The following is a 25,204-nucleotide window of genomic DNA, read 5'->3' on the forward strand; positions in this document are numbered from 1 at the left end:
ATTTTTTTCTGGAAATAAATCTTTGTGGGAGGATAATCATTAGTTGGAAAGTGTGAGCCTTGAGAAAACAAAGCTCTGATCCCCAGGCCTGAAGAGCACGGAAGCAAAGTCTTCCCTGCGCACAGCGGATCCTGTGCGGAACCTTCCCTGTACTGAGTGCCAGCCGGCTGGGCACACCCAGCCCCCGCCGACGCTGCCTCCAAAGTCGGGTTTCAGTCGAGTGGAGCACGATCTCTTTTAATTATGCTCATCTTATTCTTGGGGACCACACCCTGCACGCCGGGAGGAAGGACTCCCAAACCGCAAGGCGGAGGCTACCGCGGGGCGGAGGCTTCCGCGCGGCCCTAGACCTGACCATCTATGGTCACAGAGTTCACCGAACAAACAGGAAGTGGGGCGAGCTTCCACCTTCCCAGCCCCCGGGCAGAGCAAGCAAGGCGGCGGCAGGCAGGCCCGGAAGCCGGGTCTGGGCCGACGCACCACTGCCGACGCCCTCCCCACACTCAGCCGCCGCAGGTCCTCCCGGAAAGTAGTCCAGACCAATGGCCTCCCACGTCACAAACGGGGAAACCGAGGTATGCACGCCCAGAGGGAGGCGGAGCTTAGCTTTGATCCCCACGGAGAGTGGATTGCCGCCCGGGCTTCCCACCCTCAAAATCCGACCCCCTAGTCCCTCTAGGACCCCTTCCTGACGGCTATGAAAAGGGACCGGCCTTTGCCACTGCGGCCAAACTGATGGGAGAATTAGCCACTCATCTGTCCTCCTTCTGCGGGGGTGGAGCTTAGCCAGTAATTTCGGCCCTTCATTGGCCCAGGCGATTCCGGCTCCTACAGTTGGCAGAGGGGCGCGGCCTAGCTTTGAGCACGCCCCACTGTCGCTCCCGCCTTGGGGGCGGGGCTCTTTCCCAGGTGCTTCTCTCCCGCGGGGATTCTCTCTCTCCGGGGAGGTGACTAGGGGGCGGAGTTACGAGTGGGGCGTCCAGACTTCCTCCCCTTCCCTACTCTGGCCCGGCGCTTCAGCCGGCCTTTCATTTCCGGTGGGGGTGCCGCGCCCAGTGAGGGCCCGGAAGTGGGTCGCGCGAAGATTGCTGGGCGGTTCTTGCCGGAAGTGGAGGGCGGCTGTTCGCTGTCCGGAGGTGAGGCAGAACTCTGAGGTGAGTGTGCGGGGCTGGATAGGGACTGGGGTCCGCTTCGCGGCCCACTGGCCCCTGGCGTTGTTAGTGTCTCTTTGGCCTAGGCGCGTGCGGTAAGCCCTCCCGAGGGGGCCGGCGCAAAGGCCCTCAGGCCGACCCCGGATCCTGGGCGCGGTCTTTTGAGGTGGGGCCAGGGTGAGCAAGCTGAGCCCGGCTCCACTAAGGAGTTCCCCTCCACTGGATTTCACGGTTCTGGCTTCAGCCTAAACGGAGGCCTGATTCCTAAGGTGCCCTGACTGAAAGGAACCTTTGAGACCTTAAGAGTCTTTCCTATCCCTAGTCTCGCCCCCACTGCTCGGATGGGTAAATTGATCCTGGAGAGACGAGGCTTGTCTAAGATCTTACAGCGAGTGAGGGAAACAATTGGCATCTAGACCTCAGTTCCTTAATTTACCAGTCCCAGATCCTACCCCCGTTCATTTCCCAGGAACCTCTCTCTCTACCTTGGAGTGGTCTTCGGTAGGTGTCATCTCCAGGGCTATCGCAGGGCTACCCGCTGCGTGAAGCTTTTTTAAAAAATACAGCCTTTTCGGAATGCCTGGGGAGTTTTTATTTTTGTTTTTGTTTTTTAAGAGAGGGGCAAATCTTTTTATTTGCAATCAGATAGCCTCCCCTTTCTCCTAGACGGTAGCTCTTAACCTGAAAAGCTGGGTTAACTTTTTTGAAGGTGTTGCGTACTTCTGGACGTGATACCAGTTGGCTCAGTTTGGCCTGGCCCCACACTGCTAAGCATCGGTAGCCATAGGTGCTTTATTTAACTTCCTTGAGCCTCATTTTTCTCATCTTTGAAGTGAGGATCTCTGCTTACCTGGCAGGATTAAATTCAGTGTAACAAATTGTGTTTATTTTGTGTCAGGCACTCCTGCCACATCCAGGGAATGCAGAAACAGAACAAGACAAACCCTGCCCTCATGGAGCTGACGGTGTTTGCAGGGAGTTTTAAGTCATTGTAAATGTGATGAGTGTTAGGAAAGCACAGGGTGCTGTGGAAGTGTGTAACCAGGGGCTCAGGAAAATCTCTTCTGCAGGAGCAGAGTTTAAGATGAATTTTGCAGGATGGCTAGCTCAATGAGAGGATGAGAAACTTTTAAGGCAAAGGTTGTCAGTTGAAGCTCTTTGTAGGGATCCCTGTTCAAGTAAAAAATAGGGGGCAGCCCAGCACATTCATCATTTACCAATCACTTATTGAGTCCTTAATATGTGAGGCATATATTAAATGAGGCACTTGGCCCTGGTGGCTAAGAATACAGTAGTTCTTACAGAGTGGAGGAGGTGGCAGACAAGTAAATCGGGGGTGGCTTACAGTGTCATAGTGCACTGTGTGAGCACAGGGATATGAGAGGTGGAATACCTGGGCCACTTTTCCAGGCTTTGGGGAGGAAATGGGAGGCTAAGTCTTGCAGGATTTATTTAGCTAGATGATGAATCTGGAAAAGGGATTTCTAGCCAGAGAGTCCAAATGCAAGGACATGGAGATCTGGTCATGTGAAAGACCATGACTGGAATTCCAGTAATGTTTGGAGAAGTGGAGGAAGTGGGTAGTGGTGGGATCAAATGTGAAGGACCTTGTAAACCATGCTGAGGAATTTGGAGCTTACCCCGAAAGCTGTGGGGAGGCTTTGAAGGCCCTTATGTAGAAAAATGATGTGGTCAGTTAAGTTTTAGTTTAGTCTGTCAAGTGGAAAGGAATATAATGGGGTAAGTATATCAGTGTTTGGAAGCTTGAATGTGGCTTGAACCAAGACAATGAGAATGGGAAGGAGGGGAGGGATCAGATTTGAGCAATATTAAAAAGCTGGAATCCGTAGAGTTGGAGGCTGATTGTTTATGGGTATGAAAAACTAGGAGTAGTCTAGGACAATTGTCTGGTTTTCTGGTTTAGGGAACTAGGTAGTACCATTCACTAAGACAGGTAATGTGATAGAAGGGTTAAGTTGGAGAGGCGACATAGAAAGAAAGTGAATTCTGGACATACTTAGTTTGAGTTGTTTGCAGCACACCCAGGCAAAGATGTCTAATAAAGTATCCCAACTAGAAGAAACAGCAAGAGCAAAGATGGGGAGGCAGGAGAGCACTTGTATTGTTCAGTGAAGTACTGGGGCTTGGATTTTATAGCAGAAGGTAAGACCAGAAAGAAAGGTAGATGCTACCAGGTTGTAACGATGCTTTTGATGCCTTGTTTGAATGCCTTTGGCTTTTATTCTGTGGTTGGCAGTTTGTTAATTGAGTTGCTGCCATCCAGCATAAAGAAATTTCTGTAGGAATTTCCCACCTTTTTCTTCCCCAGAAATACTTCATCAATCAGATGGACATAATTTATGTTTTGGAGGAGTTTAAATTAAATGGTAGCAGTGAAAATACTTTTGTCAAGGACAACCTGTCATGCAAACCAAAAGTGGTCGTATTGTTAAGATTCAGCGAGTGTATTTTTGCTTTGAGGAAGTTAGCTGTTTAGTTTGTAAAATGTTTCCAACATGAAGAGTGATCTTTTTTTCACTTTTTTTCTTGATTAGAGATACATTTGTTTAGTTGCTGTATTTTTTTAACTAGGGACTGAGCCTTTAAAAAGTGACTTCCTCCTTTCAGTTTTCTGTGAAGCGTGGTGAGTCAAAGATGCATTTTACTTAAACAAGCAAATGCAGTGTCACTGGAAGTTGAACCCTCTGGCTTGAAATTTAATCCTGAGATTTGAAATCTGAGGATCATCAAGCCATATCTTAGCCAGTCTTAGTGATTATTCCTTTGACTTGTCATCATTTGTTTCTTTCTTTGCTTTCTACTAAGCTGGCTTTCATACCTATACTTGAGCTTCTCTACCACAATCGGACTAGTCTTTTGTAAAGAACCATTTTCATCTTGTTAACCCTTCAGTGGCTTCATTTTCCTAAAGAATCAAGTCTAAACTCTATTATCCAATTTACAAAGTTCTCCACATCAGATCCTTATCTTAGTTTTCGTTGGGTGGTACAGCTTGACATTCTAATTTAGAAAGCCCTAAACTATTACATTAGCATTTTATTTGTACCTCTTGTACTTACCTTTTGCTCATTATTACATTAGAACAGGGTTTTTCAACCTGGACATAATTGACATTTTGGGCCAGATAATTCTTTGTGTTGTCCTGTGCATTATAGGATTTCAGCAGTATCCCTGGCCTCTACCCTTTAGATGCCAGTGGCACTCCCTCAGTTGTGAGAACCAAAAATGTCTTCAGGCATTGCCTGATGTCTCCTAAAGGACAAAATTGCCCTGATCGAGAACAGTGCATAAGAAAGTATCGTATCTATGATTGTGCAGTATCTTCTCTCTCCAACTCAGTTCTCTGAGGGCAGGTGCCACGGCCGTCGCACGGCCGTCGCTAGCATGGCAGATGGCATGTAATAAGCACTGGGTACCTTACAGTGAATGAATCCTGGGTTTCATTGAGACATCAAGAATTATTGTTCATTCAGGGAATTCCTGGGTGGTCCTTGAAGGAGGAGGACTTGCCTTTTTTTTTCTCCTCAGAGGATGTGATCATAATAGAGAAAGGCCATTGCTTAGGCACTTACTGGAAGCAAGGTTTCTGTTAGTTGACTGTGCAAGTCAGCAGATTTATATTTCCCCTATACTGGGGATATTTAAATTCCTGTTTTGTTTGCTTATATTTAGACAGCTTGGTTTAGTGGGCAGGTATTATTACTTTTTTTTTTTCCCAAGTAACTAAGGACTGAGTTTTTTTTTTTATTGAAGTGTAGTTGATTTACAATGTTGTGTGATTATCATGTATTTTAAATTGCATACAGTTTATGATATTAGTACTCAACGTTTATTTTGACTGATAAAATTGTTATGCAATCGACCTTTGAATAACATGGATTTGAACTGCACGGGTCCACTTATACAGGCAGATGTGGAGGGCTGACTGTAAAGTTATTCTAGGATCTCCCACTGCACTGAGGGCCAGTGCTCATACCACTGCATTGTTCAAGGATTGACTGTAGTTTCATCACATCTTTAAATTAATGCAGCTATAGCATTCACCATGAAACTATTTCTTCTTGATATACCATCATGTAAACCTAATAAAAATTATCAAAGCTCAAAAAATACTCCTCAGCTACAATGCAGCTTTGTTTGCCTTGTATTACCAGACTTGTGGTGTCAAATTTTTCCATTTGACTGGAAAATAGTTATAGTTGAAATGTTTAATGGAAGAAATGAGTTTGCTTTTTTGTTTGTTTTTTGGGTTTTTTCCTCCTGAGGTTATTAAAATTCCTATACTTAAGCTAATTATAGACTTACAGTCACGGATCTTTTCATATCTCTAGCTGTAGCTGAATCATGGCTAGGGACAAATGGCATCCTTGAATCTATCTTTATGTATGAGAATGGGAACTGCCGTTCTGTTTAAAGCTGCTACCAATTTAAATCAATCCTTATACAATGTAAAAGATGCCTGCTGAATGTTCTTATGCTGTTGTTAGTCTTCATTATATTCCTGGAGTTTCAGATAGAGGACCATGTTTAAGGAGGCAACAGGAGACAAGTGCTAATATTGGGTTGGATTCTTTCCCTCCCTATAAACAGGCCTTTCATTCTCTTTTAATCTAAACCTCAGGTGTCAGTGACTCAGGCACTAAATGTCATTGGTTTCGTCAGCGAAACCAAATGCTTGGGGAAGAACAGTGGCTCCTGATTTGGGTTAGATTTAGATGACATCTTTACTGGGGCAAAGTACTGTTCTTTGGTTTCTGTGTCATATTAGCCAACTTGTAAGTATCCTGTTAGCATGTCTAAGTTTTGCTTTGTAACATGTTAGAGCCTAGTGATAAGAATTTGTATTGTTAGTTTAGTGATAGCTTAGGTGAGATATCCAAGTGGAACTGTTTTGTTTGTTTTTTATTATAAAGAAATTATATAACTGTGTTTAAAAAACGTTTGGAAAACAGCGGGAAATTATTCAAAACTCCATCCCTTGAATGTGACAAATACTGTAAATTTTGTGTTCTTTTCGAGTCTCTTCCTACAGTGCATTTAGCTATTCTCCTTTACTTAGAAGTGTAAATTAACATTGCAAGTGAACAGCTTCATGCCTATCACTTTTCCCGAGTCAGGACTGCTTTCTTAGAATAACTTTTCAGGAACAGAATTACAAAGTAAAGACCAATGAAGCATTTTAAAGCAGATTAGTTTGGGCTACCATAGTATACAGGGTGACTTGTATGGTTACTTTTTTTTTTTTTTTTCCAATTTTACTTAAGGGTATGACTTAGAGGAACAACTACCAAAGTAGAAAACATTTCAATCATAGTGACTTCCTAGAGTGGAAATTCATTCCTCTGCCTTCATTGCCTAGTGAGAAGAGGCAAGAACTGCAGGAGTAACCTGGTTCCATTTACATCTGAATGACAGGCAGGAAGAATTGGGTTGTTTGAGTTGTTAGAATGATGAGCCTATGAAGCAGCTTTGGCAGGAATCACTGACCATTTCTGATTTTTCTTGGTTTCAAACCACAAAAGAAATTGCTGGAGAATCAAGCTCATGGTTTTTTTTTGCTCTGCATGATATCCCTCCAAAAGCCTATCTGTGCTCATGACTATGACATTTCCTTGCTGATGACTTGTAAACATCGCTCTCCAGCCTTGATCCTTCCCCACACTTTATTTCTATTTACTGTACATTTCCACTTGGAAGCTTCATCTTCTATTCAAACTGTGTATTCAAAACTGACCTCATCTTGCCTTAACTAGAACATGCCAGAAACCTATTTTGGCTATGGTGTCATTATTCTCTTACACCCCTGGATTTGCAACTCTGGAATCATCTTTCACTCCCTTCTCTGAATGCTACTGTACTCAGAAGTCAGTACCACACAGTTAATACTTGTTCTGTATTTAATGCTCACTTGTTTTGTGTGACCTCCAAGGGCAGAACCAAGACCAGTGGGTGGAAGTTGCAGGGAGACTGATTTTGCCTCCATATAAGGAAGAACTTTTAAATACTTTGAGCTGTGTGACTGGAATGGGCTGCCTCTAGAAATCTTGGGTTCTCTACACTGAAGATATTTGAACAGAGGCTATCTGACTAATTGCTGAGAACGTACAAAGGTCTGTTCTGGTGTCAGATTGTGATTTTACAAGGTGATTTCTAGACTCTTCCTAATCCTGAGAGCCAGTAATTCAGTGGAAGGTAGCTCTGTCTCTCCTGCTAGACTCCCTCGGCAGAAAAACTGTTTCACTATTATTAATTCATGTACTTGTTACCTCAAAGTGATTATTTTTTTCTTTGCAATATCAGAAATATTTTTTGTCACAGCACTTACTTTACAGCTAGATGAACAGCTTTCAACATAACCTAGACCCTGATATTGCCCCTCTTTTCCCGAATCCCATTCTGTCAGACAGTACTTGTAAAAATTTTGCTTTTATCATATTATGCCTTCACTCAGAACCCTTTAATAGCTTCACATTTATCACAACATCAAATTCAAATACTGCCTGGCTTTCAGTGCCCTCCATAACTTTTAACCCAGCTTGCTTATTTCCCGTGATACCGTGTGGGGTAACCTACTCACATGTTCTGTACATAGCCTTCGTGGTCTCTCTTTGCTTTTGATTGCTCTGGAATCTCTTTCTGTTTTTTCTTTTACCTTTTCCATCAAAATGCCTCAGTTCCCTCCTGAAACCTCCCGAGACAATCTCTAGTCCTCATTGATTTCTTCTGAACTCTCCAAGCATGTAGTCATTTATATTGTATAATTCAGGACCATACTGCATTCCGCAAAATAAAAACTCCCAACATACTGTTTGATACTTTAACTTTCCACAATCCAAATGAAGTTATGTAATCTCTAACAGGACTTTTTTAAAAAAGTATTTAATATTTATTACATTGGCATTTCATTTGTGTTGTGTTGGCCTTCCCAGTAACAGTGAAAGCTTCTGGAGGGTAGAGACCATGGGTCTTTTATTTCTTTAGTAGCTGACACAATACTGAGCACTATCATGTTATGAGCATCTTCTGTGTGCCAGGTTTTTCCAGGTGCTGCACGTTGTATCTGTGTGTTTGTGTGTGTGTATAGTGGGGTGGTTGGGGGAGTGGGACAGGGAGAATGGATAAATTCCTATGCTCCTAGAACCTAGCACACAGTATGCAGTGATAACATTTTACATTTGAACTGCATTTTAAGGTTCCCAAAGTGACTACTCATCTGTAAAATCAACTTCATTGATCCCTCCATCTCTGCGTGCTAGGTGATTATCCTAAAGTTACACAGTTAATACGTGGCAGAGTTGGGACTCAGACCTTGGTCTCCTGAATCCTAGTTTTATTTAGGCTTGGATAATTAGGACTACCTCTCTTTCTGAAGCCTTTATGATGAATGCTTACATAGTTGGGAATCTGTACATTCATTTATGGAGGCTTGCATGTAGTTCTTGGCTGTTGTCAATCAGAAATGACAAGGAGCAAGATTAGGCAAGATTAGAGCTATAGTTTTCTGCTCTGGCAATTCTGTATTCTTGGGAAAAGCCTTATTTTAAATATCAGCCATCTATCCTGAATGTGAAAAAATATTGGCTCCCGTGGAGAAAATTGAGAGCAGAGAAATCGAAAGCTGCTAATAATGTGACTAAAGACACCATAAAGAGGCCTCAAACCCACAGTGCTGTGCTCAGCAAACAGTGGATGCTGGATGCTGTGATGAACCTCTAGTCACTTAATTGCTTAAAAGCCATGCGGAGTGATGGGAAGAGCCTCAGAAAATTTGTGCTCAAGGCATAGGTTCTCTCCGCATTGGTTGTTTGATACCTGGCAAGCTTTTAAACTTCTGTCAGTTTCTTCATTCTAAACATGGGGATCAGTATCTTTATAATATACCTCACAGAATTATTTTAATTCCCAAAAGAAGCAACAGTTCGATAATGTGGTGCACTTACAACTATAAGGGAGTTTTGTTTTTAATTAATATTATATCATCTAATAAACAGTATTATCTTCCTTATGGTACTTGGTTTGAAGATCTCTGTGTCAATGTAATTTGTGTCCAAGAAGGCAGCATTTATTTGAAAGATGGGAATGTTTGTTAGATCCAAAAACAAGCAAAAAGAAATTGTTTAAGAAAGGAAAAAAACCCCCACACTTTCCCCCAAATTTGACACAGGGGCAGCCAGACTTGTGTTGAGGGGAGAGGGTAAAGGCCCTTATTTATTAATTTTTTCAAGGACCCTTATTGATCTACCGTATTTATAGTACCTACCACATTGATAGTACTGGAATTACAAAGGCAGGACACTGTCTTTGCCTTAGGGTGACAAATTGCCTATTGGCTATTAAAAGATTTTAAACCAGTATGTTAAATGTGTGGTAGAGATAAGTACAAAATGAAATGTTTTGGGCGCACATACTGGAAATGCTTCTCGTGAGGGGTAGGGGTGATACCTTAGTTGAGACTCAATGAACAATAGGAATTCTGAAGAGGGGGCAGATTGAGAAGGAAAAGCATACTAAACTGGAAAAGCTTCCTAGGAGAGGTGATACCTTAGCTGAACCTGAAAAAAGGCTGTAGGAGTTATGAAACAAGGAGCAGATTGGGAAGGGAAAGGAGCCAAGCAGAGTGGTAGCATTGTAAAGGCTCAAAAGTGAGAGAAAGCATAACTCTTTCTGGAAAATGCAAGTATTTCTGGGTTGTTGTAGTGTGTTGAGCAAAGGTATGGTAAGAAATAAAACTGGCGGAATGGTGGAAAATAAAGCAGGGCCCTATCATGGAAACCCTTGTTTGGACTTTACTCTGAATCACTGTGGTAATAATGGAGAATAGATAAAGAGGGTGTATTACTGGAATTAAAGGAGACAAGTGAAAAGGTTATTGCAGTAATCTAGGCAAAGTCATGATGAGCGAAGTTTTATCAATCCGGATGAAGACAAGGGGCATCTATTTATGAGATGTGCAAGGTAGAGCCTATTTTGATGGCTGATGAGGTTAATAAGATAATTTAGTTAATGTTTATAGAATCCTAACTATTTTTCAGGACTGAACCAAGCACTTCTACATGTATTTCCTTATTTATTCTCACTATAGCCTTTTGAATTTTACATTGTTGTTGTCTCTTACAAATAAGGAAGCTGAGGTTCAGAAAGTTTGGTAACACTCGGTCACAGAGCCAGTGAGTGTCATTATTCAAACTCCCAATCTATCTGACTTCTCTAAACAACAACGCTCTTAACCGCTGTGCTGTTCTGCTTGACTCTTTCCACGTTACTATCTTGATCAATCAGGTGATTGCTGGTAGTGCTGGATTACTGAGACAGTGAGGGGGAGCCGTATCAGGAGAGATGAGTTCTGTTTTGGACATTACAGTTAGAGATGGTTTGGGGACATCCAGGTAGAGATACCTAGATGGAAGCTGGATCTGAAATTCTGAATCCCAGAAGAATGGCATGAGTTGGAATATACTGCTCTGGGAGTTGTTAGTCTGTAGGTGGTTGTGGTGGTATCACTCAGTAAGTGGACTGGATGGCAATGCGATAATGGCAGTTGACAGCTTTGGAGTGGACATGACCACCTAAAGGATGAATATACGTACACAGAGAGTAAGCCAAAGTGTGTCCTTTGGTCCCTTCAGGCATTCTTTCTCACAGCATCTCATATTTCACTCCACCCCCACCGAAAACAAAAAACTAGATTCTGTTCACCTATATTTGATTAGTGGTAGAATGAGATTAGCTCTGATAGCTACATTGTCCTTTTTCATTCTGCTAAAGTTAAATAGCAGAACTGTATCTTGTTTTAGCATTGATAGGTTACAAGTACAAGTGAAAGATGGGAAAAAAAGGAACCAAAATCCCATGAAGCTGTATTATTAAGCTTTTATGATTGGTAAGTGTTCACCAACCCTGGCAGCCTTTAGAGACACTTGTACTGTGTTACCATGTTAACACTGGCCTCAAACTGTAGCATCCATTATGTATGAAGGAACATGTTTTATAACAGAATGGGTGGTATCTGTTAATGGGAGGTAGCTTGGGAGTTTATTGCGTTCACTGCCTTGTTCCCTGGGATTTACAGAACTGTTGGATTATATGAGTCTGTCCCGGGATAGAACCCAGAAAGAACAGGACAGCAGTTTGGATACTCAGGCGATCATGCCCTAATATGAGGGAGAGTATATTGGATGCTTCTAGTCTGCTCCATAGTCTGTTCCATATGTGAGCGGAGATTTGGAGGCTTCTGCTACTTCTCCAGGCCACGGAATGGAAAGGTTTATTTGGTTCACATTCTCTGTTTTCCCTTTGATTGTCTTTTAAACAACATTCTCTGGTAGAGAGATCAGGCCCTGAGAGTCTGTACACAGAATAGAATGGACAGGAATTATATTGTCTTCCTTACTTTATTTTGTGAGTTGCTTATCTCTTCCACATGGAAGACAACGTGTTAAATTGAGATATTCTGGCATGTCATCATCTTTGGGGGAATTATAATTGCTGTGGTCATTTTAGGTGGCTTCAAGGAAGTTAAGTTCATTTGACTTCAGTTACCTGAACTAATTAATGCTTTGAGATGAAATCTCTCCAAGTCAAGTCTTTGATTGAAACTTCACTGAGTGATTTTTATGAGATTGCTTATAGTCTTAAGCACTTTATGTCAATGTATATTGATAACATTAACACTTATTTATGTGTATTTGTGGGTAATGTTCAGAACCCTTGTCCCTCTAGAGTTGTGGGATACTATACTTCAGGTTCATTAACTTCATAAATATTTATTGAACACCTTCTACCTGCCAGGTAGGGGTCTAGATGGTCGAGTGTAATAGGGAACAGGCCAGAGAAGGTCCCTTCTCTTTTGTACCTTACTTTCTTTAGGATATTAGCCATTGAATGAGGCTATTCAGATAAGTTAGTGCCTGCGATAGAGCTATAACAAGCTCTCCTGGATGTGTCTGTTCTTCTTTGTACATATCCAGATCCTGCTTAGCCTCATTTGAAGCCTGGCTCAGTTGGCAGCTTCTCCATGATATCCTTATCTGATTCTTCCAGCTGACATATTCTTCCCCTCTCTGAAAGGCTTTGTTATTCTGTCTGCAACTTACGTCACTTAACTTTTTTTCTACTTGTTTTATAGTTGTTAGTACACATGTAAAGTCTCTTCCATTAGACTATAAGTTATAGGGGGCAGGATAAATTTCCTGCTCATCTTGGTTTTGGGCATGCCACATGTAGGTAGTGAGATGTTATAGGAGAAAACACTGAACTTAGAGCCAGAAGGCTTGAATTTGAATGCTGCCTTCCCTACTAGCTAACTGTAACTATAGGCGAATCATTTAACTTCACTGAAATTGTTTCCTATCTTTGAGAGTCTAGTAATTATCCGTCCATTCCTAAATAGTTGTTGAGAGGCTCAAACTGAGATAATATATGTGACTGTACTTGGCAAATTCTAAATTCTTACACTAGTATTTATTCGGTGATATCATAGTAAATATTCAGTAAGTATTTGAATGAGTAAGCATTTGCTTTCAGTGAACACTGTTTTCAGGATGGTTCTTTTGCTTGATGAGGTCTCTATGATTTTGCAAATATGCTAGATTATTTTCCATTTCATTTTACTATAAAGTGATTCTGTTTCTCAGGATTGGTATCCCCTTCACCTCCAGGGCATTCTGATTTTTCTCCTTAGGTCCTATGTAATATTAAAACAACAAATGACATTGATCTGTTTCAGCAGGTGCTACATTATGGCTGACATGCAAAATCTGGTAGAAAGATTGGAGAGAGTGGTGGGCCGGCTGGAGGCAGTGTCCAGTGCCTCTGACATGCACTGTGGGTATGGAGACAGTGCTGCAAAAGGTAAGCAGTATACAAGCCAGCAGAATACTTTGAGTGAAGACTTGGTGCCTTGGCCTGATGTTTTTCCATCACAGTTTATTCTCTACTTTGGAGCTAACTTCTTTAAATGTTTAATCTAGAAAGTTCATCGCCTGTAATTCACATTGCTTTGAACAGATAAAGGAGGAAGTGACTTGTGCAGGGAGGTTTGTGGTTATTTTAACACTAGAACTTCCTGCTTGTGTGATATTTCCTGTTCTTTCTTTAGCAGAATGACTTAAAGTCAGATGATAAGTGATATTAAAATTCCTCTCTCCAGATGATTGGCAAATTGGCCATTTTGCATGTATACCAATTGAATCATAGAATGTTGGTGCTAAAAGGAACCTTTAGGGCTCATTTTGTTTATTTTCATTCTATTGATAAAAAAAATTAAATTCAGAGAGAAAAGGAGACTTAGCCAGTGTCACACAAGCACCAGTGGTGGTGCTAGAACTAGAATGCAAGCTCCTGACCCCAGCCTTCTGTTTACTGTGTTACCTTGCCTTTTTGAGTTCATATGGAAGAGCCTTTAACAAGTCACCTTTCTTTTTTTTGTTGTTTTTTCTTTTTCTTTTTTTCCAGTTGAAGTACAGTCAGTAACAATGTGTCAGTTTCTGGTGTACAGCATAATGTCTGAGTCATGCATATGCATACATATTTTTTCATATTCTTTTTCATTAAAGGTTATTACAAGATATTGAATATAGATCCCTGTGCTATACAGAAGAAACTTATTTTTTTAATATATTTTTATGTATAGTGGCTAACGTTTGCAAATCTCAGACTCCCAAATTTATCCCTTCCCACCCCCTTTTCCCAGTAACCATAACCCAGTAAGAGAAAGAAAAATACCATGTGATATCACTTATATGTGGAATCTTAAAAAAAAAAAAGGAAAAGCAAGGACTCTAAGGAACTCATCTATAAAACAGAAATAGACTAGCAGACATAATAAACAAATCACCTTTCTGACGTGTCACTGATTCTTTGTGGTATGTCTGTCTTTAGCAGGAGCGGCTCCTTATGTGCAAGCTTTTGACTCACTGCTGGCCGGTCCTGTAGCAGAGTACCTCAGGATCAGCAAAGAGATTGGGGGAGATGTGCAGAAACACGTAAGGAAATTTTACCCTTTTTTGCCTCTTTCAAGGACTAGTTGCTTTCTTCAAATCCTACTCATCCTTGGTATAAGATCCCCTTGAGGGGCTCCTGGCTCCTTCTCTTTTACCTGTACTGAGGAGCTCAGTTCTTGCACTGGAACGGCTTCTCAGATTTTTCCAGGCCCGCTGCTTTTATCATGTATTCTACATGGGCTTCTTTTATACAGATAGCTGGCTTGGTGCATAAAACATGGCTCGATTCATCTTTGTAGTGAGAACATGCTACCAGTCTGATCCCAGCATGTTACATAACCAAGCCTGGGCTGGCTTATTCAAAGGAATCATTATTATGACTTAGCATTATAAAACTATGCTTGGCAGTAATGCTAGAACTATGCTAATGTGAGTTATTTTCACACTTAGCCCACAGTGAGAATATGAAGTAGGCGATGACAGGTGCCTCTCCACCCACCTCCCTTCATGTGCTGCTACCCACGTTGTCACTGGCACCCCACACTTTGCCTCCCTCTTTAGGACTCAAAACCTTCCTGCTAATCTTCTAAGTGATCTTTTGTAAGCAATAACCATAATTAGGATTTTCCTGACCCTTCAGCAAAACTGATTTCTTGATCTTTGGAAGATCTATTTGGAGCTTCTTACGTACCATCTGTTGGCATTGGTGTTAACTCTAGAGAGTGGGACTGGGACTTAAGTAAGAGTGTGGGGGCTTGCAGTTTTACTTTATATAGTACATAACATTTGAAAAGGTTCTAAAACATGTATCACTGTTATATTTTAAAAATACAAATTCAGAAAAAACATGACTTCAATTGGAATTTTTGTATTTGGTAGTGCTTATAGCTTCATATTTCTTAGCCTCTTTTGACCATGACCCTCAGTAAGAAATACATATATGTAACTAAGATAAAAGTTCCACAAAATACTACCATGCTACTTACATTGCACTTTGGACGGGGGATGGATAATTTCAAGTTGATGTACTGTACTCATTGTTTTATTTTTTTCTATTCACTTAATAAAGGGTTGTTTACAGGGTGGCAAAGTTGATACAATTATCTGTGTCCTAGTCCAACATTTGAAAATTAGCTTTAACCAAAAGTAGTAAATGCCTTGAGAATTTGAGGCATAAATTTAGGCTTTTGCTTTTACTCCTGCCTCTAGTTTTTGAGAACAGTTTTTTTGTTTGTTTTGTGATGAGAGGTAGGAGGGATTTTTCAATGCACTTCATATTGCACTGCACGTGCAGTTGCTAACTTTACTTCATCAAAAGCTAGCCCGAATTATCTTCATTGCCAATTCTGGATATATATCCCTGATTATTTCCAACAGGAACAGTGGTATGTGTAATTCTGCTATCAGTGCCTGGAATCTGGAATACTTGAAATCTACATGAAGTGCGTGGGTTGCTACCAGAGTACATAGAAGTGGAGGTTTCATATTATTCTTATCAAGACTTCTCCAGTTGTAAAGTGACATCGATAGCTGATTCTTCTCTGTTCCTCTCCTTTCCAGGCAGAGATGGTCCACACAGGTCTGAAGTTGGAGAGAGCTCTCTTGGTTACAGCCTCTCAGTGCCAGCAGCCAGCAGGCGTAAGTTCACTACTAGTGGGTTTCATTTTGGTTTGATGTGCCGGACAAGTTGAGTGCTTTGTGCTAGGCTATCACAACAGGCTAAGATAGCCCTACCAGGCTTATGTACGTTCACATCAAGTCCTACAGGGTGAGTCAGATTTTAAGCGCCACTCTGGGAATGTGCCATTGAGTATTTATTTATTGGGCTCTACTGGCTTTTTTTTTCCCCCTGTCATTTTACTCAGGACTATGGTTACTTTGGGTCTTTGCTGCTTCTCTCAATAGACAATCTTTTAAAAAATTTTTTAGCCTCTTGGCTAAGACCAAATTCATCATATTGTCCCCTAAGCCCTTTGGGTCACAGTGAGAGGTTCTCTTGCTCCACTGTGGGTGGGCTTAGTAAGGCTGCTGGGGAGATCCTGAGACTCCTGCAGTACTGCTTCTCTCCTCACCTTTCAGAGGTTTAGGATCTCTCTTTAACTTTACTCCTACCTCAGAATTTTATGCTGCCAAAGTATGAAAATGAATTAGAGAAAATTTAGATTTTTCTTGGAGCCAAACATTTTAGTTCTGTTTCTTCTTTTGTTTTTTTCCTAGGCAGGGGGATAATACAATAAGTCTTCCTGCTAACGCCGTGTTAAAACCCATGGGGTGGGAGAGCATAGCTTAGTGGGAGGGTATAATTCCTTAGTGGTAGAGTGTGTGCCTAGCATGCACAAGGTCCTGGGTTCAATCCCCAGCACTTCTACTAAAAAAAAAAAAAAAAGAAGAAATAAAAACCTAATAACCCCTCAAAAAAACAAAAACAAAAACCTTTGAACCCTCAGCATGCCTAAATAATGTAAAAATAGCGTAAGGTAATGTTAAATATGTTAAACTCTAATTCTTAAGCTGTCTTGAAAGGTTAAAGCATTTTGTCTTAACGTTTTTTTCAACCTCACACTTTCCACAACAAATCAGGCAGCTGAGTCACTATTATATTCCCCTTGCTTAGATCGGGGATTGGCAGACTGCAGCCTACAGGGCAAATCTGGCCCACCACCTATTTTGTAAATGAAGTTTTTTTGGAACACAGCCATGCCCATTGTTTTAAGTACTGTCTGTTGCTGCTTTGTGCGCTGCAATGGCAGGGCTGAGAAGTAGCAACACAGACTGTATGGCCTACAGAGCCTGAAATGTTTATGGTCTGACTCTGACTTTACAGGAAGTTTGCCAATTCCTGCTGTAGACTATTCTCATGCTAAGATCTGAGAATTGAGATTTTCAGGAAACTGAGTTTCCGGACGAAGGATGAAAACAGAAACATAAAATTCATCCATTTTGCTAAGCTGTTTGCTCAAATGCCAAGCCTCGTAATTGCATTTGATTCAGCAGATATCTTCTCAGCAGCTGCTATGTGGGCTAGCAATGTGTTGAGGGCTGGAGGATTATAAAAGAGGGCTAAGACAAAGCCCTTGTCTTTGAAGAGTTAATAAGAAAGTAAAACATGTTTACATGGGCCCATTAATAAATCGTGCCGGGTGTAATAAGGTTCCAAAATTGGTTATGCTGACGATAAATGCTGTAGGAGGCCCCTGTACTGGGGTTGGAAGGCTGTTCCTCATGAAGCAGAGGGGCACATGGATATATGAAAAAAGGAGCCCATCATGAGTTAAGGCTCAGCAGTGAACTGGTATCTCCTGTTAGTGGGACAGAGAAGAAACTAGTGGCTGAAGTGGTGGAATTGTGTGGTACAGCTGGAGTAGGGGTCTTGATCAGGAAGAATCACAAAATCCAGCCTGAGGAGTTGGAACTCTGTGAGGAGAGTGAGATGATGAGCAGTATTGTAGCATATGCATCTGTGCCAAACGAGTGTAGGGTTCGAGTTCTCATTGTAGTTCATGAAGAATTCTTGCCTTCAGGATCAGAGTTGGGCAACACATAAAGCTTTTATAGAAAGACGCTAACCTGACTCTTTTCCTGCATCTTTTTCTAGAATAAACTTTCTGACTTGCTGGCACCCATCTCTGAGCAGATCCAAGAAGTGATAACCTTTCGGGAGAAGAACCGAGACAGCAAGTTGTTCAATCACCTGTCAGCGATCAGCGAAAGTATCCAGGCCCTGGGTTGGGTGGCTATGGTGAGCAGAGCAGCTTCCATGGGAAGGAAGGGACAGAATGAAAGAGGTCAGGAGGTATGACTGGAGAGGCCCCAGGTCACTGTCACTGTCACTTCTCTTTTTCTAGGCTCCCACGCCTGGTCCCTATGTGAAGGAAATGAATGACACTGCCATGTTTTATACAAACCGAGTCCTCAAGGAGTACAGAGATGTGTAAGTCCAGCCTGTCTGCAAGGGGTAAAGGAAGCACCCAGCTGGTTACTTGCTGGAGAAGCGCTTTGGGTTAAGTTAAGGCTGTCCTTGGCTGCTATGTTGGTTCTACTCTCTTAAGGCTGATTTTTGGAAAATTTGATAGATATTGTCTCATAGAAGCTGCATTTGCAAGCAGGAAGTGTTTCTGCTTCCACTTCTGCTTATTCTCCAGCGTTGGTAGAGGCCTTTTGAAAAGTCTTCTAATCCTTACCCTCCCAGGTTTAGGAGATTTTGCTGGAGATAAAAATGGATGAATGCCCTTTAATTTGCCTGTGTAGACAAGATTTTATTGCTTTATTGAAAACTTCTACCTGGCCTAGTGGCAAAAGATTTGGTAAGATTCACTTGGAAATAACCTTGACTGTTCATGTGGTCAGGGAAAGCAAGAGGAATGCTGCCTGGCCAGTACAGGTATTGCATCAGGGAGGTCATTGTACATCCAACTACACGTGTCCACCAGGGCTGACTTCTCCGTTACTGGTTTTGAGCTGGAGTGACTGCAAGCAGCCATTACTCAGCTGCATAACTATCTAGAACCTTTATTCACCCCGTCCGTTACCAGTCAACCAACATTTGTTGAGTAACTACTCTGTGAAGGAATAAACCTTCATGTGGGTGAAATATGTCCCAGAACATGAAGGAGCTCCTTGATCCTTCCAGTAACCTGGAATTAAGCATCACAGTATTTTGATTATATTACATAATTTACTTGAGGAAATTAGGTTTAATGCTAAATAACCATATAGTCTTCTAGCTAATAATATATAAGAAGAGAGGAGACTTGAACCATAGTGCAGTGCTGTTTCTATAATTTAATACAGATTATTTCCTCCTAAAGGGAAGTTTTTTTAGTTTTTCAGGTGGAGGGCATGTTTGACATAAGGCACTATGCTATAAGGCAGTTGAATTTCTTGGAGTTCTAGAGTTCCTCAGTGATGCTCAAGAGATCTCTACCATGGCTTCATGTATAGAATGTTTGCTTTTATCAGTTTTATATATTAGGTTCTGTCTAAGAACTTTTCTATTTTGAAAAAAGTTTTGCTACTTAAAAAGTTTGAAGAATGCTGTTATAAGAGATAGAAAGAAATATAACATAGAGTCCTTATGTGAATGGACTTTGGTCTAATTAGGGTAGGGGATTGGTTAAAAAAAAAAAAAAGAAAAGAAAAACTCAATTATGATAGAAAAACTGCCACTGAGCAGAGCCTAAGAAACACCACAGGCAGGAGGATGTGCGCTGACAGATAGGAGGGTTTCTGGAATCACTCTAGTAATGTACCTGACTGCCTGTGATGAGCTCTTCTTTAATTCTCACAGGGATAAGAAGCATGTGGACTGGGTCAAAGCTTACTTGAGTATATGGACAGAGCTGCAGGCTTACATTAAGGAGTTCCATACCACTGGACTGGCCTGGAGCAAAACGGTTAGTGAGTCCTCCTTCCCTCCCTCTACCCCTCTAGGATTGGATCTACAGGTTTCTTAGACTTTAGTGCTACCAAGGTCCAAGAAGGAATGCTGGTCTTTTCAGTGGAGGATAGAAAACAAAAATGAGAGAAGGAAAGGGGAAAAAAGAAAAGAATAAAAAAACAAGGGTCAGAAAAGAAATACTTCTATTCAGTGTCAGTCAGCATGGGTCAGGAACAGTGACTGGGCTGGAGGGGAGATATATGAATGAGTTACATTATTATCCCAACCCTCAAGAAGCTTAAACATAATAGATACAAAACCCCAATACAAATCACCAAGCTAAATGCTATACAATAAAGAGACACACTACAGAGTATGAAGAAGAGAAGAATGATGCTCACTGGGAGAGTCTGTACTTTCAAGGAGGTATACTCTGATCTAAAACTTTTCAGGAATAGAACAGAGGTGGGAGAAATGGGATTGACTAGCAAACAGCAAAGTTTAAACAAAGTAAATGCAGAATAAATGTAGAGATTGGTTATCTGGCTTCAGTAAGGAGAGAGAGTCACATTTTTAGGAGGAAAGGCTGGAAAGGAAGACTTTTAGACTTTGTAATAGGTAATAAGTAACTATCATAGGTATTTGAGCAAGACAGTGATAATGATCAGATTTGTCCTTAAAAGAATCTTAGTATATAGGTTTAGGGTAAGGGTTTATGCTCAGAGTATGAAAGTGCTCATGGTGCTAGGGGCCAGTACAAAAGAGTTTACAGGAGGTGTAACCAAAATCATAGAATGATTTAATGAGATTGATTTAATGAGATTGAGGGGCTTGAAAGATGCAAGGAAGACTGAACAGTCAAGTTTGGATGGTCTCACTGAAATAGAGACATGGGGGTGATTGTACAGGTGGGGGAGCAGGTGGGGATGGTGAAATCAATCTTGGACTTGGTGAGTCTGAGGTACTGGTAACAAACTAAGTAGATTTTTAGAACTATAGGTTTAGAGCTGGAATTAGGTAAAGGTCACGGGAAAAATGTGAAGGTTGAAAAACGGAGCTGAGTTGGATCCTTAGAAAGGCTGAAAAGGAATGAGGCCAAATTGGGTGTGGCTAGGGAGCATTCATCATTGCATCAAGGGCTGGAGTGGGTACCCCATTATCTTGGACACATTTAGGACCCTGTTAGGGCTAGTATAGAGGGGAGGAAAGGCTGTTACCTTCGCTTATTGTTCCAGGGGCCTGTGGCAAAAGAACTCAGTGGACTGCCGTCTGGACCCTCTGCTGGATCGGGTCCTCCTCCCCCACCACCAGGCCCACCTCCCCCCCCAGTCCCCACCAGTTCAGGCTCAGATGACTCTGCTTCACGCTCAGCACTGTTTGCGCAGATTAATCAGGGGGAGAGCATCACACATGGTAAGTAAATACTTTAGCAAGAAGAGTTGGTACAGTAAGTTGTTTTGGCAAGAACTTACCAGTCTGTAAACCAGAACCATGGTTTGTATATGGGAGAATTCATTTGGAGTGTCACGTTCCTTCAGGTTGCCTAAAGGGACAGCAAAGCTGGCTGAAATGCAATTTGAAAATACGTGATTATAACTGGGGGAAGCCCTCCTCCCATAGGAAAGTGATTTACTGTTAAGGGGCATGCACCCTCTTGTGCCAAGGCATGGTACCAGCACTTTTCCCCAGAGCTTTTTCCATGTTACCACATAGTCTCTTTGGGAAGTCATCGTGGAGGGGGTGGTCAGCTTCCTCAGAGGATGTATCTTAGTCATGGAAAATTTGCATAAGAATGACCTAATGTTGGTATAGAGAAAGTAGACACCCTTCCTTATACACAGTAAGTAGAAGTCTAAATTATACAGCACTCTTCTAGGAATCTACCTATAAAAATACTGAAAGAACAAGCTTTATACCTTGTTATTTATAGTAGCTAAAAATGGTGTAACAACATATATCCCACTTTAAGAAGTGGTTAACTGTGGCATGTTCCTCCTGACAGAATATTGTGCAGCCATTAAATCTTTTTCTGCAGTGAACTATGCAGTGTTTAGGGGGGAAAAAAACTATAACCACAAGGAGTGGTAGAGCTGAAAGGCCAGCATTGGTTGTAAAGATTGGGCCGTGTTCCAGAGCAAGGTGTGTGTCAGCCTGCTGAGGGCAATTATGGAATGTTTTCCCTAAAAAAAAGATATTTTTAGAAACTAAGTTAACATGAGAAAATTTTTATTTGTGTTAATTGGTTAAAGCACATTTCTTCACTGTGTATGCTTATATCTAAATAAAAAACAACTATGAATAGAAAAATTACTTGGAGGAAAGTTTCAAATGCTAACACTGATTGGAGGTGGTAGGTTAGCTGTGAGTGAGGTTTTTTTCTTTTACCAAATTTTCTGTATTATCACCTATTTTTCTTCCTCTGTTGCTTTATAAACTGCACACCTATTTTGTGAGTATATATTTGGTGTGTATCTTTGTAGATCTTTCTCTTGTATTTACATACTCATCCCCCTCCATACACACATATCCCACGTTTTATTTTTTTTTAGTAGAACTTTATAATTTAACCTTGGGGTAGAAGAGAAATAAAAGTGCTTCTTCAAAGCTGCATGTGAGAGAAATCTTAAAGGCTCTGGTTTTTAGCTTTGAATTTTTTGTTAAGGGTCAGTTTAACTTCTGATAGCAGAGGTCGTGCATTACCTCAGCCCAAAGCCCTGGTATGAAGGGCAGGAACAAGGCAGCTGTTGTTTTTACAGCCCTGAAACATGTATCTGATGACATGAAGACTCACAAGAACCCTGCCTTGAAGGCTCAGAGTGGTCCAGTACGAAGTGGCCCCAAACCATTCTCTGCATCTAAACCAGGAATCAGCCCATCTCCCAAACCACCCACAAAGAAGGAGCCAGCCCTACTTGAACTGGAGGGCAAAAAGTGGAGAGTGGTAAGTTTAAAATGTCAGGACTGGGGGAACAAGGAGTGGGGACAAAGTGGTTAAATGTAGCACAGCCAAATGAGCGCAGGGTTCTGGCTTAGACTGCAAGAATGAAAATTTGGGATCGTCTGTTTTTGGGGGTGGTGTGTACTTAGTGATAAGATTCCTAAAAGGGGTATCTCTTTAACAGGAAAATCAGGAGAATGTTTCCAACCTGGTGATAGATGGCACGGAGCTGAAACAGGTGGCTTACATATTCAAGTGTGTCAACTCGACATTGCAAATCAAGGGCAAAATTAACTCCATTACAGTAGGTGAGTTCTTGTTGTTGGCCTAGGCAGGCTCTGTCCTAGGGCTTGAGAGGGCTGGAACCATGCCTACCCTATTCCTTGAGATTCTTAAATATATTACTTTCCTTTAAAGTTATACTGCTGACCTGCTCCCTTTCTTCTCCTAGATAATTGTAAGAAACTTGGGCTGGTGTTCGATGACGTGGTGGGCATTGTGGAGATAATCAATAGTAAGGATGTCAAAGTTCAGGTAACTTGATATTTTGGCTCCTTCCTTTGGTCCCTGAGCAATTAATTGAAAGAGACATAGCCGACCCACAGATGTTGCTGTGGTGGGAATCTGACTCTACAGAGTCTGTAAGCTGAGCTGCTTTGGATGTGGCAGGAAAGGAACTGGCCCTTATAGTGAGCTCTTTCCAGCCCCTGTCCCCACCTGCCCCTGGGATCCAGTATCTGCTGTACACCTGAGTTTGCACGTAGTTGCTGAATCACGTGGAACAGTGAAAGCTTTCCCACAGCTTACTGTTCTCCCAGCTGCTGGGACTCAGTGCTCTTGGTTTCCCCTGCAGGTAATGGGTAAAGTGCCAACCATTTCCATCAACAAAACAGATGGCTGCCACGTTTACCTGAGCAAGAATTCCCTGGATTGTGAGATAGTCAGTGCCAAATCTTCTGAGATGAATGTCCTCATTCCTACAGATGGCGGTGACTTTGTAAGTTTCTCGATCTCTTTAGTAGGATGATCTAAAAACAGAAGGAACTGAAGACTTCTTGCCTTGGAGAAAGCTAGGTGGACATTCTACACCAAGTGGGTCAGACCCAGCAATGCACACCTCAAGCACACAGAAGTGTGAGGGAGTCCCATGAAGCAGACCCCCGAAGGAGGGCGGTTTCTGCCTTTCTTAGGCTGAGCAGATGTGCAGGGGAGTAAAAAGGAATGGGACTGAGTCACAGTACCCAGTTGAGCTGGTGTTGTGCAGCCATACACGTTCCCATGTATGCCTCATAGGTTTTAAGTCTGTCCAGGATCACCTACGTCTGTCTAGCTTTGGAGCCGTTCTCATTCCTACACTGTGGGGCTCCTTCGCTGTGTCAGTGGTGGGGGTCCTGGTGTATGAGATGTGGCACTGCTGGTGTGCTGCCAGTTACAGAGGAGTGCTTCTCCAGCTGGCTTCAGCTTCTCTCATTCACATCCTACTTGTTCTCAGGGTTTAGTGCAAGCAAGCATTGGGAGCAAAGTGTAAGATCTTTCACTCCAACATATCATTTAGCTCAGGTTTAAATTAAACCTGTTGTTTCTTTATTTACAGAATGAGTTCCCAGTCCCTGAGCAGTTCAAGACCCTATGGAATGGGCAGAAGTTGGTCACCACAGTGACAGAAATTGCTGGATAAGCGAAGTGCCACTGGGTTCTTTGCCCTCTTACAGTGGGATAAATCTGTATTGAGACAGTTCTTTTCTAGATTTCCTCTACCTTTCTGCTCTTAAACTGCTTCTCTGCTTTGAGAAGCACAGCTACCTGCCTTCACTGAAATATACCTCAGGCTGAGATTTGGGGTGGGATAGCAGGTCAGTTGATCTTCCGCAGGAAGGTACAGCTTTTCCATATCAGCTCAACCACATCACCAGTCCATTCTTAAAGAACTGCAGACCAGGACAGGTGTGTTTTCACTTTCAGCCTTTGACCAACAAATAGTCTTTTGAGAAGAATAAAGCAGTCCCCAGGAATTAACAGGTCAGGATGTTCACACAAGCTAACAAAAACCAATCTTTTTCTAACAATGAGCATGAAGGTAGCAGAATCTGCTGTGATTCTAGTTGGTTCTTCTAACTAAACTAATTTTTACCATTGACAAATGAGGCAACGGTTGCACAGGACCAAAAGCTGAAGCTTGGCCACCCAGCATTCCAAGCAAAACAGTTTCCTCTGAGCATTCCTTTCCTCCTCCTCCATCCTGCATCTGCCCAAATCTGAGACAGTAGCTTCTCCTGCGTCAGCTGCTGTGGCGGTGCCCTGCACCCAGGCCAGTTAGAGGAGTCCTGAATCCTTTCTCTCTCTGTGGTCCCTGCTCAGCACCTTCCTTCAGGGATGACTTGAGAGAGAAGAAAAAGGAAAAACACACCATTCCTAGGCACCTGCCTGCCTTCTCTCCTTCCACGCTAGGTGCCTGTCCTCCATCTTCTCTGTCTCCTCTGCCCTGTCGTGCTCAACAGCTTTTGGCTTATCTGGGCACCTGAACAGAGGACTAAAATCTCCACTGCAGGTTGGTTTGAGGTCTTATCTAAGAATCTTGCACAGCATTGCTAATGTAAATTTCAGTTTTTCCCTCTAGGACAAACACTTTACCAAAATATGCAACTTTTCTTGGTGGGAAGAGAGATTGTCCTGTGACTTCCACCCATTTCCTGAGGCCTGTGGAAATAAACCTTTATGTACTTAAAGTTATACAGAAAATAGAATAAAATTAATACCAAACTCGCGTAGTATTTAC

General features: G+C 42.0%; 1 protein-coding gene across 8 annotated transcripts; it reads left to right on the forward strand.

The window, feature by feature from the left end:
* Nucleotides 1-411: 411 nt before the first annotated feature.
* CAP1 (cyclase associated actin cytoskeleton regulatory protein 1) lies at nt 412-25,192 on the forward strand. 8 transcript variants are annotated; one of them, XM_014562043.2, is made up of 13 exons: nt 412-575; nt 12,898-13,022; nt 14,052-14,155; nt 15,674-15,751; nt 17,709-17,852; nt 17,959-18,044; nt 19,401-19,506; nt 20,726-20,903; nt 22,247-22,431; nt 22,613-22,736; nt 22,880-22,962; nt 23,282-23,425; nt 24,023-25,192. In XM_014562043.2, the coding sequence occupies exons 2-13, from the start codon at nt 12,911-12,913 to the stop codon at nt 24,104-24,106; spliced, it is 1,428 nt and encodes a 475-aa protein (XP_014417529.1). In that variant the 5' UTR covers nt 412-575; nt 12,898-12,910; the 3' UTR covers nt 24,107-25,192. The 8 variants fall into 8 exon arrangements, with proteins under 8 accessions (XP_014417529.1, XP_032349817.1, XP_014417528.1 ...); XM_032493926.1 differs by having other exon boundaries at nt 413-575; nt 14,055-14,155; XM_014562042.2 differs by having other exon boundaries at nt 413-575; nt 12,901-13,022.
* The last annotated feature ends 12 nt before the right edge of the window (nt 25,193-25,204 follow it).

This window comes from Camelus ferus, chromosome 13, assembly GCF_009834535.1.
Source record: "Camelus ferus isolate YT-003-E chromosome 13, BCGSAC_Cfer_1.0, whole genome shotgun sequence".
Taxonomy (NCBI): Eukaryota; Metazoa; Chordata; class Mammalia; order Artiodactyla; family Camelidae; genus Camelus; species Camelus ferus.